The sequence below is a fragment of the Ctenopharyngodon idella genome, chromosome 19 (assembly GCF_019924925.1).
Source record: "Ctenopharyngodon idella isolate HZGC_01 chromosome 19, HZGC01, whole genome shotgun sequence".
Classification (NCBI taxonomy): domain Eukaryota; kingdom Metazoa; phylum Chordata; class Actinopteri; order Cypriniformes; family Xenocyprididae; genus Ctenopharyngodon; species Ctenopharyngodon idella.
This window is the reverse complement of record NC_067238.1, coordinates 15,828,358-15,845,296: the sequence shown is the minus strand read 5'-3', so window position 1 is coordinate 15,845,296 and position 16,939 is coordinate 15,828,358. Positions and strand designations below refer to the sequence as shown.

Below are 16,939 nucleotides of genomic sequence, written 5' to 3'. Positions count from 1 at the left end.
GGGCAAGTTGCCACATGGGTTTTAAATGTTGTGTTTCGAGTAATTAGCTACTGTTTTAATGTTTCATTGTTTCATAATTGTTTTCATAATTGTTTTCATAATTTCATAATTGTTGTAGTATTGAAATAGGATAACAGCAATTAAATAACATAATTATATGTTAAATACAAATATGCTGAGGATGCTTTAACTTTTTTTTTTTTTTTTTTTTTTTTTAAACTCTATGAATAAACTTAACCGGACAAATATTCACTGGTACAACTAGTCACCTATTAAGTTTATCCAAGCAACTCGCTAGAGGGAGCGCGGACGATTTCAATCCGGTACGTCTTGATGACGTCACTTTCCTCTGCGACGAAGCGCGTCGCTCGAAAGCATTAAGATGCAAACATGATGTTTTGAGCATGTTAAAACACCAAGGAAGGTAATAAAACGAATATTTTTACTTCACATGGCATTTATGAGTGAATCTGGATTCTGTGAGGATTAAATGATCAGTGTAATGTTCCAGTGAATTATATGAAATATTCCTCTCTGATCGCATGCTAGATCTTTAGTTAAATACAGTTACAGGAAAGTTTTATATTTGTTGACGTCTTTTCATGATCCTCGACTAGTATCGTTTTCAGTGTCGCTACTAACTATTCGGTGGATGGTACTTCATTAGATACTTTTCAATAGTGAGTGTATTAAGATAGTCATTAGTACGTTGTCTTTGCAGCTAAGTCACTATTCCAATACTATTTCCAAACTATTGCATTGTTACTAGAAACAGACTGCAATTGCAGTTGGAAAATGTGGATCTTATAGTTACTAGTGAAACTGAAAAGATACTAATCACTACCGAAATACTTGATAGTAAGTTTAAAAGGTTAACCATTGCAGCATATAAATACATACTAGTTAAAGTAACGTGTTAAAGCTGCTGGTCACATAAATAGTGACGTTTTTTTAACTGATATATCTGGAAGAGATGAGACCTATATTGGAAATGTGTAACCTCAAAACGAAAATTCAACAGGATTGTGTGTATATACAATCGACAGTTTGTTTGATATTTTATTTATATATTGCAAATACATTCATTTATATTTTTTGTGACTTAAAAATTCAGAGAAAAAGTCATTAATTTTTAATTTGACATTATTACTTTTCATTCTGCATTTCACCTTGCTAGACAACAAAGCTCATTTGCATATTTCCCATCTAATCATTTCAAGAAGGTTTTGTGTATTTGGGTCAATGACATGACAGGTCTCTTTTTTTTTTCTTCGTCCAAAGGCGTTAATAATAAAATACAAAGATATGACATCCAAAGTATGTAAGGTAGTACAACTAGATCTCTTTTATTGAATCCAAAAGGTATATGTTTGCTACATATAAAGGTATTTTAAAGATTTTGAAGTGTCAAAAGGTCATTCGGTTTAACCGACAAAGGCCAATACAGTCATTTAATTAGTGAATAAAATTTCATAAAATGTAATAAATGTATATATTTTTTATTCTAGCATGATTTTATAACATCATATATCAACATAGTGCAAAATGGTATTAAAATTATGTGTAGAAGTCGTTGCTTTGCTATGAGAAAGAATGTCTGGAAAAATGAATTTCACTGATGTCATTCGGAGTTACCAATATAAAGGGACCATTTAGGATCAAGTCATGTGGTCAATATCATGTGACATCATTCAGACACCTGCAAAGGACCACATGGTCGTGAAGCAAAAACAAACTCTCTCTTAACTATTTGAAAAATTCATGTTTTCACTTGCTCATACGCATGTCCCTAAACATCAGGTAATTCGGTACAACCGCTATAAAACATGGAAAATGTTGTAGTATTTTAAAAACTTGTACTAAATATAAAATGTTTGATTGTCCTTTTGCTAGCTAGCCAGCTAGTTATCAGCCTGTTAGCATTGTTTGAAAATATCATCATTCGGTATAACCGAAATTTTGGTTAAACCAAATGACTTTGGTGACAAATTTTGTCCATCTTGTAAAAAATGACAAAAGCAGTGTTAATTGATTATAAAAACCACATAATCTCATTGTTAACTCTTAATAAAACTTCAAAATTAATTATATCTCCATTATGTTTTTTTTACACTTTTAAAAACCTTATTCATCAATGACCCATATTCAAATGACATTTTGCCTGAGGCTTTCTACTGCAAATACATTAATTTATATTTTTTGTAGCTTAAAAATTCAGAGAAAATACAATGAATTTGACATTTGAAATTATTACTTTTTCATTCTGCATTTCACCTTGCTAGACAACAAAGCTCGTTTGCATATTTTCCATCAAATCATGTCATAAGTTGCAATATCTGGTTTGTCTGCCAGCCGAGCCTCTCAGGCACCTGTAATTATCATTAATTATGTGCAAGTGTGCGCATGCTCAAAAACATTACAGTAAATATGTTGAGTATGTGGCTGGAGGTGTAATACTAATCGTACGTTTATTTGGGGCTGCCTTTTTACTGTTAATTGGCAGAGAATCACCAGTATTTATCTGCTTATTTTGGTTTTTCATCATATTTGGTGTCATGATGAACAGTAAAAAATAAATAATATACAAAGAAAGTGGTTCTTAAATTGCTCACACTGCTAGACAAATCTCATTTACCAACTGATTTCTCTGTGCAGAGGTGAACATGGAAGTGAGCCATTCGATTCGTGAACGCACCATCGCCGAGAACAGTCTGGTGATTCTCCTGCAGGGACTGCATGGTCAGGTGACCACCGTTGACCTGCGAGACGAGAGCACGGCCAGGGGACGTGTTATTAATGTGGACGCTTTCATGAACATCCGGCTGGAGAAGGTTCTGTACAAGGACAGACATGGACGCATGTCCAGTATGGATGACCTGTTTGTCACTGGCCGAAATGTCCGCTACGTCCACATCCCAGACCACATGAACATTACAGAGACAATAGAGGCCCAGCTCGCCAAAATACACCGCGTGCGAAACTTTGGAGCAGGCGGTGGACGGAAAGAATACTCTAAGAAAAAATAGTTTATATGCAAGATTAATGTTTGTCTTGCAAATGGATGGCTTTTGTTATTTATTTTTTTAAGTAATGCAGTCATGGAGCAAAAAGTAATGCAGTAATGTAGATTGTTGTTCCTAGTAAGTAACTGAAATAGTTCTGCATATGTTCTCAAGGAACAGTGTGGGAAAAGTGATTTCTGTTTACTTTGTTTTGCTCTGGTGGTTTGAAAATTCAGTAAATGGATAAATGTTGTGAAACAACCATTGATTGATGAGTTCTTTCATGTGTTTGTTTAGACAACGCCTCTTATTAGGTGTTCTTGTTTTTAATGGGGATGTCAATATTTCTTTACCACAAGTACACTTATAATTAAGTTTATAGAGTTTACTTGTGCAAATATTGGTACTTCAAGGCCTATATTTGCAATTTAACACACTGTTTGCAGTGTAAAGAATTTGTGGGATTTTAGGATTTGCAGTAATTTATTAAGATCAAATGAATAACTAATAGAACAGTCATTGATGAGACTTAAAGGGATAGTTCACCCAAAAATGAAATTGTTGTCGTTACTTACTCGTCCTAAAGTTGTTCCAAATCTGTATGAGTTTCTTTCTTCTGTTGGACACAAAAGAAGATATTTTAAAGAATGTGGGTAACCAAACAGTTGATGACTGCCGATAATTTCATACAGGTTTGGAACAACTTGAGGGTGAGTAAATGAAGACAAAATTTTCATTTTTGGGTGTACTATCCCTTTAAGAGGAATCGTCTAACTTTGGAAGCTATTGGAGACAAACATGTAAGTATTAAAATATCAAGTATGTAGTAACATGAATTTTACGTATGGTCATGTAAATGAGCAGGCAAATTTGATCTTAAAATTAGACTAAAAACAGAAGGAATGCTTTTGTCTCCTATGCTTCCTCATTCTGTTTTTGTGTCTGGTTGTGGTCAATGTGGCAAGAGATTTTACATGTTATTTTAGAACAATATTATTTTGCTTCCAGAATGATACATAAATTTTGCAATTGCGTATGAGGATACAGGAATTTTTCTGTGACCACATAATCATCATCTTTGAAATGACTCATGACCCTCATTCCTGTTCGGACAGAAAAGCCACAGTGACAGTAAACCAGGAGTATTCTGGTAAACAAAAAACATTACACAACATGAAAATTACACGTTGCCCATGATGAAATTGGAATCCATTTAGGGAAAGATTCTTTTTAAGGGGTTGCTTTTTATTATATGCAGTGTTTGACTATCAAATAAAGTTTGTTTGCAGTATTATAAACAGGAAAAAGTGGCCCTTTGTCCCTTATGATGGGAATTTGGTGCATGATCATCTCAGGACAGGCATTTAAAGGGATAGTTCACCCAAAAATGAAAACTATCCCATGATTTACTCACCTTCAAGCCATCCTAGGTGTATCTTTTTCAGGCGAACAATCGGAGATATATTTAAAAATATCCTGGCTCTTGCAAGTTTTATAATGGTAGTGAATGGGGGCGAGATTTTGAAGCCCAAAAAACTGCATCCGTCCATCATAAAAATAACTATCCCTTTAAGTTCAATCTCAGTGGATTCAGTTCAACCTGCATTTACCTTTCATTTTCACATCCTAAATTTCCCAATTATGTTGCCCATATAATATATAATTTCATCTCTGTCACACTCAACAAACACTTATCTGAAGAGCATGGCTCATTATACAGTCAAAGATGGGACAACGCAGGGTTTAGAGCTGCTTCAGGTGTGTAACTCTCGTCAGACGGGAGGGAACACAAAGAGCTCTTTTAATCCCGCAGTAGCTTGAAGCGGCAGGCGCTGTGCCCACTGTAGGCGTTTCCTGTTCTGTCCCACCCCACAGGGTTAACCCTCAACTCAACAGACAGAGATCTCTCTGGCACGTTAGACGTGGCCCGTCCCAGAGGCTGGGCGTGTGGCCTTATTCAAGCCTGCACACGCTGAAAGAGACATCATAGGTGCCCGAGTGTTTGAATGTTGAAAGACAAACAGAAACAAGAAAAAGCTCTGGGCATTTATTTTGGCTCCTTTTGTAAACATTAATACTGTAAATCTTTTTTTTTTCTGAAGAAAAAGTGAGCAGGGCGTGGTTGTACAAAAATCCTTTTAATCAGACGGGGTTTTGATGATTTTGATGATAAACCAATGACTCAGACAAAGAGACAATACTTGAGGAAAAAATGATATACACTACTACCTTTCAAAAGTTTGAGGTCAGCAATTTTTTTTAAAGATTAATTTTTTTATTATTATAAAAATGAATACTTTTATTGAGCAAGGATGCATTAAATTAACCAAAAGTGACAGTTTATAATGTTACAATAGATTTCTATTTCAAATAAATAAATGCTGTTTTTGAATTTTCTATTCAAAGAATGATTTCTGAAGGATCATGTGACACTGAAGATTTCAGATTTGATTACAGGAATAAATTATATTTTAAAATATATTCAAATATTATTACAATTTAAAATAATGGTTTTCTATTTTAATATATTTTAAAATATAATTTATTCCTGTGATCAAAGCTGAATTTTCAGCATCATTACTCCAGTCTTCAGTGTCACATGATCCTTCAGAAATCATTCTAATATGATGATTTATTATCAATGTTTTTTTATAACCTGTGATACTTTTTCAGGATTCTCTGATGAATAAAAAGTTTTAAAAAAGAACAGCATTTATTTAAAATAAAAATCTTTTGTAACAATATACACTATCATTCAAAAGTTTGGGATCAGTAATTTTTCTTTCTTTCTTTTGAAAGAAATTAATACTTTTATTAAGCAAGAATGTGTTAAATTGATAAAAAGTGATAGTAAAGATTTATATTGTTAGAAAAGATTTCTATTTTGAATAAATGCTGTTCTTTTTAACTTTTTATTGATCAATTTTTTAATTTTTGTATGGTATGGATTTTATGTTATTCTGTGTAGAACTGATTTGGACAATATTTATTGTGAAAAGCATCTAAATATTTAAATAAATTTTGCCTTTACAACAGCATAAACATGCCATTTCTTTCTTTTTTTATGTTTTTATAATTTCATACTATTTTTTATTAGGGGCTTAATTATATAACTGCCTTGAAAGGTTCTTTCATGAGGGGATTGTCATATTTTAGGGTCCTTGGCATCAAAACGTTTCTTATTCAAGGCCACTGTTTTAGTGTATAAACTACAATACCAGACATTCATTTAAACTCTATACTTCCTTCATTCAGCACAGCATGGATAGTCCGTCTGAGCTTAAAGAAAACAAGCAGTAGGTTTTACTGTGGTTTACACACCGACACAACACATTCAAATATACATGTGTGGACCTGAAGAAGAGGTTTACAATGATCTGTTGACCAGCGGGTGTGAAATGTGGCCTGGATCGCTCTGCCATCCTGAGGGTGTAAATTCGTGTGCCCCTCCCTGACTCTATTTTCCCCTCTGACAGGAAACACCTCCCTTTACCCAAACTGCTTTTCTATGGTCTGGTCGCAGTGAGAGAGACGCTGTGTATGTGTGACCACAGAGGGCTGCTGCGTCTCCTGATGTCAGGCACAGACATGTGTGAGTAGACCTCAAGAACTCAAGCACCTCTCAGAGTTTAGTGTTCCCGCTTCATCCTCCAGCCTGGTGAGGTCACACCGCCTCTGGATACGGGATTCATATTTCCTCCGCCAGGACATTCTGGATAGAAATGATGGTTCGTTAGAAAAGGTAAGAAATGAAATACTGCATTTTTGTTAAAGGGATGAAACATCAAAACTATAGTTGACTTTTTAAATTAAGATAAAATGTAACATGGGTGGATTAGTATACTATAAAAGAGCTGTACAAACTATTTTTGTCTGCTGTAAAATATAACCGGGTGAAAAGTCTCACTCTGAAGGACGGACTTGTGTCATATCTAAAGACCAGGGTATCACAGAGACTTAAGGGCTGACTCTTCTGATCAACATCATAGCGACCACAACACTCATAGAAGCAACCTAGCAACCACCCACAACAACCTAGCAATTGCTTAGCAATGCCCTAGCAACCACCGAGAACACCCTGCATTGCAATGCACTGGGTACTACGCACAACATCCTGTCAACTGCATAGCAATGCCCTAGGAACCACCAACAACACTCTAAAAATTGCATAGTAACACATTAGCAACACCCTAGCAACCACCCACAACACCCTGTATACAACAAACTGTATAGCAATGCACTAGCAACAGCAAAGCAACAACAGAGAAACCATCCACAACACCCTAGCAACTGCATAACAATGCCCTAGCAACTACCCACAACATCCAGTGAGAAAGTACCACTCACATTTTGTTCAGAAAATATAAAAATGTAATTTGGTTTGTTTTGATTACATAGAAACCATGTGAGGCTGGCGTATGAAGGCTTGTTTCCTACACTAATAAATAACAATTGCGACTTTGTAATTGCGACTTTTTATCTCACAATTCTGACTTTTTTTCTCTCAGAATTGTGTGATATAAAGTCTCAATTGTGAGTTATAGTCAGAATTATAAATTATAGAGTTATAAAGTCACTTCTGTCTGTCTTTTTTCTTCTATAACTCACAATTGTGAGATTATATTTCACTATTCAGAAATGCAAGATTGCAATTCTGACTCTTTTTCCTCACAGTTCTGACTTTTCTCCTAGCGATTCTGGCTTTTTTCCTCGCGATTCTGACTTTTTTCCTCGCAATTCTGACTTTTTTCCTCGCAATTCGGACTTTTATCCTTGCGGTTCAGACTTTTTTCCTCGCAATTCGGACTTTTTTCCTCGCAATTCTGATTTTTTTTTTACTCGCAATTCGGACTTTTATCCTTGCGGTTCGGACTTTTTTCCTAGCAATTCTGAACTCGCAATTCGATTTTTTTTCTTCTGCGGTTCGGACTTTTTTCTCGCATTCAGACTTTTTTCCTTGCGGTTCGGACTTTTTTCCTTCGCAATTCGGACTTTTTTCCTTGCGGTTCGGACTTTTTTCCTCGCAATTCGGATTTTTTTCCTTGCGGTTCGGACTTTTTCCTAGCGATTCTGACTTTTTTTCTTGCAATTCTGACTTTTTTCCTAGCGATTTTGACTTTTTTCCTCGCAATTCTGACTTTTTCCTAGCGATTCTGACTTTTTTTCTTGCAATTCTGACTTTTTTCCTAGCGATTTTGACTTTTTTCCTAGCAATTCTGACTTTTTCCTAGCGATTTTGACTTTTTTTCTTGCAATTCTGACTTTTTTCCTAGCCATTCCGAGTTTATATCTTGCAATTCTGACTTTTCCTCACAATTTTGACTTTTCCTTGCAATTGCGAGTTTATATCTTGCAATTCTTTTATCCTCGCAATTCACTTTTTTCCTCACAATTCTGACTTTTTCCCCCGCAATTCTAACTTTTTTCTCGCAATTCTGACTTTTTTCCTTGCAACTGCGAGTTCATATCTTGCAATTCTGACTTTTTTCTCGCAATTCTGCCCCCCAAATTCTTACATTTTTTAAATGACTTTAAATTATAAATAAACCTTTTGAACAGACTATTTTTTTGTTTGATTTCTAATGTTGTTAATAATGTGATTATGAAAGACGTATCAAAGTCATAGTTCTTGTGACATTGAAAAAACAAAAGATGCTGTAGCAGTTTGCTGATTAGAGAATATAGAGAAAAAAGCATGAGCTCAGCAGGCTCTCCGACATCTGCTGCTACATGCCCTTCTGCAGGTTTGCTCTTCTGGGAAAAGGTCTGACAGGTGGGAGATGGTATGTTTGAGAGCTGTTTTGTCCTGTGCTGATGATTCACAGCTGTGGGGTAGAACTGAAGGCCAGTTAGCCACTGTCTGGTAACGGGAGTATTTTTGGATCTTGTGGCATACGTCCCACGCTAATTGGTACTTGGAGCAGAACTTGACAATGTTTACAAGCTTTTAGTGTAATCTTATATTTCTGGTATCCTAGTTCCTGTTTGTCATTTGTTTATGTGAGGGAATGTAGTTTGTGTTTGCTAAACCATGCTGGAGGGGCTTTACAGGATTGCAGAGCGAGCACAAAACTGAGACCCACATGACAAGAATCCCTGCTTGCATTTAAACATTTAACTACTGGAAGTTTTGTCTCTGAAACATCTGAGGTGAAGATTTTATTGTTCAAAATGTGCTCTTTCAGTGCTCAATAGACTTTTAGTTACTTATGTTTATATAAAGTATTAAAATTAATTATTACCATTATTATAACAATAATGTTTTTAAAATAATAATAATTGTTATTCTTGTATTATTATTATTATAAATGTTTAATACTACTACTACTATGACTGTTACTACTAATATTAATAATTATATGTATACATCATTGTTATAATTGTAATAAACATTAATAATATATATATATATATATATATATATATATATTAATAAATAAATATTATTGTTATTGTTGTATTATAAATGTATAATAATTATGTAATAATATAGTTATGTAATATTCAATATAATACTACTACTATGACTTTTACTACTACTACTATTATTAATAATTAATATACATATATTACATAATTTTAGGAATATTAACATCATTATTATTTTTATTATTGTATAATTATAATAAACATTAATATATATATAACAATTATTATTATATATTATATTATAATATTGTATAATTATATTAAATGTATTATTCTTTTCTATTAGTATTTTTTATCAATTTAATGTAATTATGTAATATTCAATATACTACTACTAAATTATTATTATATTAAATAATATTGTATAAATATAATAAACATTAATTATAAATATAATTATATAATTATCATAATCATCATCATTATTATATTGCATAATATTGTAATATTGTATAACAATAATAATGATAATTATATATATATAATTTTTTTTATATAAAAAAAAAGTTTTATATAATTTTAAAAACAAGAAATTTTACTGTATACCAAAGATGTTCTTATTTGTGTGTTTATTATTATTAACATGAGATAATTAAATGACACAAAAATGAGATCTTCATTAAATCTCATGAGTTATAAAAATCAAATAAAACATTACTTTAGGCATCTGTGAGGAGAAAAGTAGAGCATTTTGACCAATAGAAAGCTACAAATAAAAGACATAATGAAAGTGAACATAATGTGCTTCACTTTAGTGTACTAAAACATGTGCCCTTGTTCTGCCAAGAGTGTGGCAGATAGGGATCAGGGGCGGCTGAGACTTTGAGCCTTGATGGCGTAGATTACCGTTTGCTGTAATTACAGGCCCCAAGAGGAAATAAACAGGAAGACAATAACATGGCACCTCTTCCGTGATCACGGCATGGTCTCAGCGACTGCGGGTTTTATGGTGCGGACGCACACAGGGAGTCACCGCATTTAAAGTCTGATGCTTTTTATCGTTCCCTCGCTTGGGCCGGAGGAGATTCTTGCCAAGCACACATCCAGGACTTGTGTGGCTCCAGCACATTATGGCGTTGGAAATCCAGATGTTCAGCTTTAATACTCCCCCCTCTCCTCTTTTCCTTCTTGGAGAGAGTGACACAAGCTGGATCCTTCCCAGTTTCCCAGGGAAGAGTCCCACGCAGACCCCGAGCAGCATGTGAATGTCTTCATAAAGTCTCAGTTCCTGTGGGAAAAATGGGAAAATCTGTCTGGGAGCAAACAGACCTGGGTCAATGCAATAACAACAGCAGTAACAAATGGCCTGTGTGGAAAGAGATGATATATAATGCTTCTTAATGGCACACTTAGTGCAATTTCAGCCTCAGGGGCCAAAATAAACACATTAGGGCGTATTTTTCTAATTAAGCATGGTGGGCTATGTTGTTTTAGTTGTCCTTGCGATACTAAAGCATGCAAGTATAACTATTACAATTGATTTTTCAAAACCCATAACCAAAAGTACACTTTTGCACGCAACTCAACACTGGTTTAGGGCTACTAACACGAATGATGGCAACTGCCAAGAACACACTGGGAACAACTCAGTCATAGGAACTACTCATAACACCCTAGTAACAGAATAGTGACAATTAGGCCACCAGCTAACACCCAGAAGTTTGTATTGGGTTCTTTTTTTCTTTTTTTCTTATAACTGCACTCTCTTAAAGGTGCAGTAAGCAATTTTTGAAAAACGCTGTTGAAAGTGGATCGAACCGAAAAGCACAACACACTTGTAGCCAATCAGCAGTAGGGGGCGTGTCCACTCTTGATGGGGGAGGAGAGACAGTGAGCAAGAGGGAGCTTTGAAGAAACACTGTAGAAAGAGAGATGGCTGAGAGACATTACAAAAGAGAAAAGATCAGAGGAATATCACTGGAAAAAGAAGGGTTATGATCAGGCAAGAGCTTTAGGATTCGAGTTAATATTACAAAAGCTTTCCAGCGCTGGAGAGACCTAAGCAGGAAGGCCTGAAAATGGATGCCGAGGTTGTGTTGTTTCTGTTCCATACGTGAGTGACATTGATTTTGCTGTTAGCTATAGTGACAGGACAGTTTTGAGTGTCGTTGTTTGTCTGGAGTTGTTGACGACCAACACCGAACTTTTGCTTGTATATGTACTCTTGTGTATACTCTTGTCATCTTTGCTTTAATTTCATGAGGCAATATTTTGCTTCGCTTCATCTAAGATTCACTGCATTGTATGTTTGTGCATTTTGGGGGCGGAGCAATGAAGGGAGGGGTGTGTTTGGGTTGATTTCAAATATCAACAGTGTTCAACAATGATTCTCAGAAATCATTATTGCATCTTGAAGCATATGTTTGTTTTTCCACCACAGGGGCTGAAGGTCAAGGTGTGATAAAGTAGAGAAGAAAGCACAAAAGAAAAGAAAAAGAAGCCAACATGAACCCCATACGGAAAGACATGGAGCTGCTGAGTAACAGCATGGCTACTTACGCACATATAAAAGGTGAAAGCTCAACACAAATGGTTCATTAATGCCCAGGTTAAGAGCTCAAGCGCTGAAAGGCACTTGGCTAAGCACTATAGATTTGGATCAGTTTTACTGAACTTAATGCCCCATCACACTTCTGACCTCAAGAACACAATAACAAGCCATTCCATGGACTTAAGTGTTCTGTTTGATTTGGCTTCACACCTCCGACTTCATGAGAGATGGCTTAAATGTTCCTAAACACTTCTTTATTTTTTTTTCTGGGGATTTTCTTTAGTGTAAAATCAATAAAAAAAAAAATAAATAAAATTACTCAATCATATGCATGTTATAATGACTTCTGAAGGATATATTTAAAGAGAATAATACATTTATGTATTTTAATAATACATTTAAAAAAATGTATAATAATACACTTTTTTTTATTTTATTTGAATGTTATGTTTAAAGGGTTAGTCCACCCAGTAATGAAAATTCTGTCATCATTTACTCACCCTCATATCGTTCCAAACCCGTAAGACTTTTGTTCATCTTCAGAACACAAATGAAGATCTTCACAAATTAGAATGAACTTCATTGGTTCTTGCTGAAGCTCAAACGTGCTGCGTAACGCGAGAATGAACCTAATTGGTTCTTGCGGAAGCTCAAAGTGATGCGTAACACGAGAATGAACCTCATTGGTTCTTGCTGAAGCTCAAACGTGCTGCGTAACAGGAGAACGAACCTCATTGGTTCTCGCACGTCAGGCAAGCATGATTGAGCTTCTGTTTACCACAACTGATGTGTGAGTTGATGAATGTTTATATGTGAATAAAAGCCTAAATTCAATTTGTTCATCATATAAAGCAATTGTGTCTCTTCAGAAAATTTAGACTAAATCGCTCAATTCATATGGATTAGTTTCATGATCTCTTTATGGACTTTTTGATGCGTCAAAGTGTCAGTTGCATAACTGTCAATAGAGGGACAGAACTGGCTCAGATTTTATGAAAAATATCTTCATTTGCGTTTCAAAGATGAACAAAAGTTTTACGGGTTTGGAACAACATGAGGGTGAGTAATTAATGACAGAATTTTCATTTTTGGGTGTGCTAATCCTTTAATATATTTATTAATATAAATTCTCTCTTTTGAGTTTATGCTCAAATATGACTCATGCATGTTCTTGACAATTTCCCTCCCCTATTTAATACAGGGAACATGGAGAGCTTTGCGCTGTACTTCATGTTGGGCGTGTGTTCAGGTCTTCTGTTGGCTCTGGTCCTCCTCATACTGGGCATCACCTGCCGACCGCGTTCAAAGACAAAAACGCCCTCCACACCAGACAAGAGACGACTAAAAGATTCCAGCGAGGAGGAGGAAGACAAGGAAGAGGATGAAAGTGAGGCAGGAGATGACGAGGACCTAGAAGTCCCAGTGCTCACCGTGAGTCCCCTGAGTGATCAGACCCAGCTGAACGGAACCATTAGGAGCGTGAATGTGTTTGCTTCAGCAGACGAGCTGGAGAGAGCCAGAAGACTGGAGGAGAGAGAACGAATCGTCAGGGAGATCTGGAGGAACGGACAGCCGGATATACTCGTCACCGGCACAGGAACACTCGGTCGAGTTCACTATCTCTAGGAGCATGTTTTATCTTCTGGACACAGTTGTTTCATGCATACAGAGAACCACACATGGTGACAGCATTGAATTTGAAATTTTCCTCACATATATATTTGTTTCTCATCACCATATGCAGATATGAAATGCCACACAGGACATTTATCTGCGCAAGAGATTTAGGTGTAATATACCTTTAAAAAGGGAAGGATTGAGAATTTGATTAGCATATTTCTGTTTTGAGGTTGACTTCACAAGCCCTTGTCTTCTGAATGATCATTTGTAAGTTTTTATAGATCACTTTTTTTCTTTTGCATTTTTTATATCTATAAATAAATTTTAAAACTTAAATGTTTGTATATATACATACACTATGTATTTTAAAAATAAAAACAAAACCAAATATTTACATCCAATCTTCACACATGGTGCACCATAAATGAGAAAGTGGAAGACGCAGCCCTTCACCTTCCATTATTTGCTAAACTTTTCAACTGTCTCTCCTCCGGTTTCCTTTTTCCATATCCCTACTCCCCTATCTTACAAAAAGGATACAAGAAATAATCAGAAGATAATCCACCTAGAACCGTAGTCGCACAGTTAGATGTATTAGACGAATTTAAAAGCTCAAATAATACATTTTGTACAGAAGAAATAATAGGAGGAGCAAAAACGTGCTTTTAAACCCTCAGGAATGTTTTTATAAATTGAGCAACGAGTGCCATTGGACAGTTCCATTAATTAAGTTGCAGAAAGGTATTTAACAACATAATAAAATGGATGTTCTTTGCAAATGTGAATACTAACAGAAAAACAACAACAACAAACAAATTAAAGCGGTCCTTGATTATGATTTCACTTTTTAAACTTGAGTTAGTGTGTACAGAAATCGCTTTTTAAGGACTACAACGATCTTCTTCCTGGGTTAGTGACATCACAAACCCCGAAATTTACATAAACCCTGCCCCCGGGAACATGCAACAAAGGTGGTGAGGCCATGTTGGGCTGCTTTAGAGAAGAGGAAGAGTTGTAGTAGTAGTATGTTATTGTCATGCCATCATTTTACACCGGACTGCTTCACAAATGAGGGTCAATTCAATGCTGGATTTGCACAAAAGATTAACATGACGGCACATACTAGTCGATGAGCTGAATCAACTCCACAGCAACTGCATAAATTTATCCACTAACCATTCAGAAACGTCCAGTTTCATTCTAATAGTTGTAACTTCTTCCTGAGTCTCTCCATCAGTGTCGACTCCGGTTTGAACAATGTAAGGCTGAACACCGTTACTGACGATCCTCATTTTGGGTGCGTGAGATTCTCCAGTTTTGTGGTTGTTGAGCAGCCGAAGCACGAGCTGTTAAAGCTCCGCCGCCTTCTGGAAAGGGGGCCGGGAGCAGCAGCTCATTTGCATTTAAAGGGACACACAAAAACTGCGTTTTTGCTCACACCCAAACAGAGGCAAGTTTGTCAAGCCATAATAAATGATCTGTGGGGTATTTTGAGCTGAAACTTCAGACACATTCTGCAGACACCAGAGACTTATATTTCATCTTGTGAAAAGGAGCATTATAGGTCCCCTTTAAGAATCTTAAATGCACTATACTTGCTGTAAATCAGGGGTGTCTAACCCTGCTTCTGGAGGGTGACCTTCTTGCAGTTTAACCAGAGATTGTATTATTATAGGGAGATAAGAGGGTCTGTATCTCTTACCATTGGAGAAAGCGTAACGGCTAACTTAATCACATGCGGCACCTCTCAGCCTATCGCATCGCCATTCAAAACTCCTCCATGAGTACCGCCAGTTAGCATTAGCCGTTACGCTTTTTTGGCTAAAGGTTGCAGGCTTGCCTTCCAGTGGCTTTGGTTTAACTCCAATCTCAATCAAACACACCTGAACCAGGTAATCAACTAGGCAGATGTGTTTGAGCAGGTTGAAGCTAAACTCTGCAAGAGCATGAATGGGCACCCTGAAACCTGTAACTGCACTGCAATATGAGATTTTAATCATCAGATGGCTCACATCACATTTTACTACAGCTGAACATCATCATAAAGTCACTAAAAGGCTCCAGCTGTCGAGAGCAGCAAGACCAATGCAACTCGAAACAAAAACAAGATTATGTGTAAAACAGAGGACGGCCTTTATTTGAAATTTACCATGGAGACTGAAAGCACTGAATTAACAGATTGTAAATGTTAAGAGAACGTCACAGCGTTACAGTATCATCACAAAGCAGGTTTCTAAAGAAAGCAGTTGAGTCCCCCAGTGTATCCTTACAACAACTGAACAGTGCAGTACAGAGATCAATGGAAGAAAAACCACATGATCTAAACATGCAGCATGAACTATTTTACATTTTGGTTGATAGTTTAAACACAATGCTGCAATAAATGCATCATTACAAGCTTAGTCTTGAATGTTCTATTATTATCTACACTTTAAAATCACATGAATGATCTAAAACTGACAAGATTTTTTTTGTTGTTCCTCAAAATAGAAAACAAGTCAATTTTTTTACACTTCACAAAGTAATTGGACTATTTTTTTAGTCATTAGTGGCATTTAAGGGAAGAAAATTAACTAAATTGGACGTTAAATATAGATGAGAACCCACTTGTCAGGACAATCTGATTCTGTACATTTTTTAACAGACAATTTTCTCGAGAAAATCGGCCCAGTACACAGTGTATTGGTCCGCAAGAGATATGCTCCAATAAGACTGAACCATACACCAATGACATTATAAAATAAAAGGGGCGAAATATAAATGAATGAATTTACATGCAATTCCAAAACATAGAAAAGGGAAAATCTACTGGCAGAATCAAAATTAAAAGTTAAAAAAAAAAAAAAAAAAAGGAATCATAAAACTACAGTTAAATCTAAGGCACAAGTGCATGGATTTTTTATTGCACTTTTTAAATGAAAAATGAATGACTGAATTTTTATTTTCAAATCACCCCCCCACAACTTCGAAAACAAGCGGAAAAAACACAAAAATTTGAAAACTGAAAAATAGTAGCAGATCATGTGATGCTATAAATGACATGGCTCTACCGTATGGGGCTTCACAGTCCAACACCTGAACACACGAGGATGCATTTCTCCCGAGGGCTCTCGCTGAGCTCGAGACAGTAGAGGAGAACAGACACAAATGGACGCGGATCCGTCTATGGCTTGGAAGCAGTGCTTTCCCCAGACTTTTCGTCGTCTTTGTGCTCTGCGCTGCCTTCTATCTCTCCCTCTTCAGCGTTGCCCTGGAACATGTCGTGGGTCCACTTGGGGCTGCCGCCACCCTTTCGAACAATGAAGGTGCCCCTGCCGCGGGGGTGAATCCCTCTGCCGCGCCCCCGAGTGTCCACCCACTTCATCTCCCCTTCCTTGTCCCGGTCGTCATGCTGCAG

The 16,939-nt window shown here is 36.1% G+C and overlaps 3 protein-coding genes across 4 annotated transcripts in view; 2 read left to right on the top strand and 1 right to left on the bottom strand.

The window, feature by feature from the left end:
- Nucleotides 1-3,266, top strand: part of lsm10 (LSM10, U7 small nuclear RNA associated) — a 4,166-nt gene extending 900 nt beyond the window's left edge. Inside the window, exon 2 of the mRNA XM_051872236.1 lies at nucleotides 2,656-3,266. Within this exon, the coding sequence (XP_051728196.1) occupies nucleotides 2,656-3,026 (371 nt within the window). The 3' untranslated portion in view covers nucleotides 3,027-3,266. The remainder of the gene's footprint in view (nucleotides 1-2,655) is intronic.
- On the top strand, nucleotides 292-16,393 carry eva1bb (eva-1 homolog Bb (C. elegans)). Its single transcript, XM_051872235.1, has 4 exons — nucleotides 292-424; nucleotides 6,479-6,744; nucleotides 11,812-11,943; nucleotides 13,124-16,393. Exons 3-4 carry the CDS (start codon nucleotides 11,877-11,879, stop codon nucleotides 13,546-13,548), a joined length of 492 nt encoding a protein of 163 aa, XP_051728195.1. The 5' UTR covers nucleotides 292-424; nucleotides 6,479-6,744; nucleotides 11,812-11,876; the 3' UTR covers nucleotides 13,549-16,393.
- thrap3b (thyroid hormone receptor associated protein 3b) overlaps nucleotides 15,652-16,939 on the bottom strand; it is a 13,718-nt gene continuing 12,430 nt past the window's right edge. For both annotated transcript variants that reach the window (XM_051872233.1, XM_051872231.1), the window contains exon 11: nucleotides 15,652-16,933. In XM_051872233.1, coding sequence (XP_051728193.1) covers nucleotides 16,706-16,933 — 228 coding nt within the window. In that variant the 3' untranslated portion in view covers nucleotides 15,652-16,705. The remainder of the gene's footprint in view (nucleotides 16,934-16,939) is intronic.

Coding starts and splice junctions, on each gene's coding strand:
- eva1bb (XM_051872235.1), top strand. CDS start 11,877: ATGAACCCCATACGGAAAGACATGGAGCTGCTGAGTAACAGCATGGCT. Junction 11,944..13,123: donor TACTTACGCACATATAAAAG/GTGAAAGCTCAA, acceptor TATTTAATACAG/GGAACATGGAGAGCTTTGCG.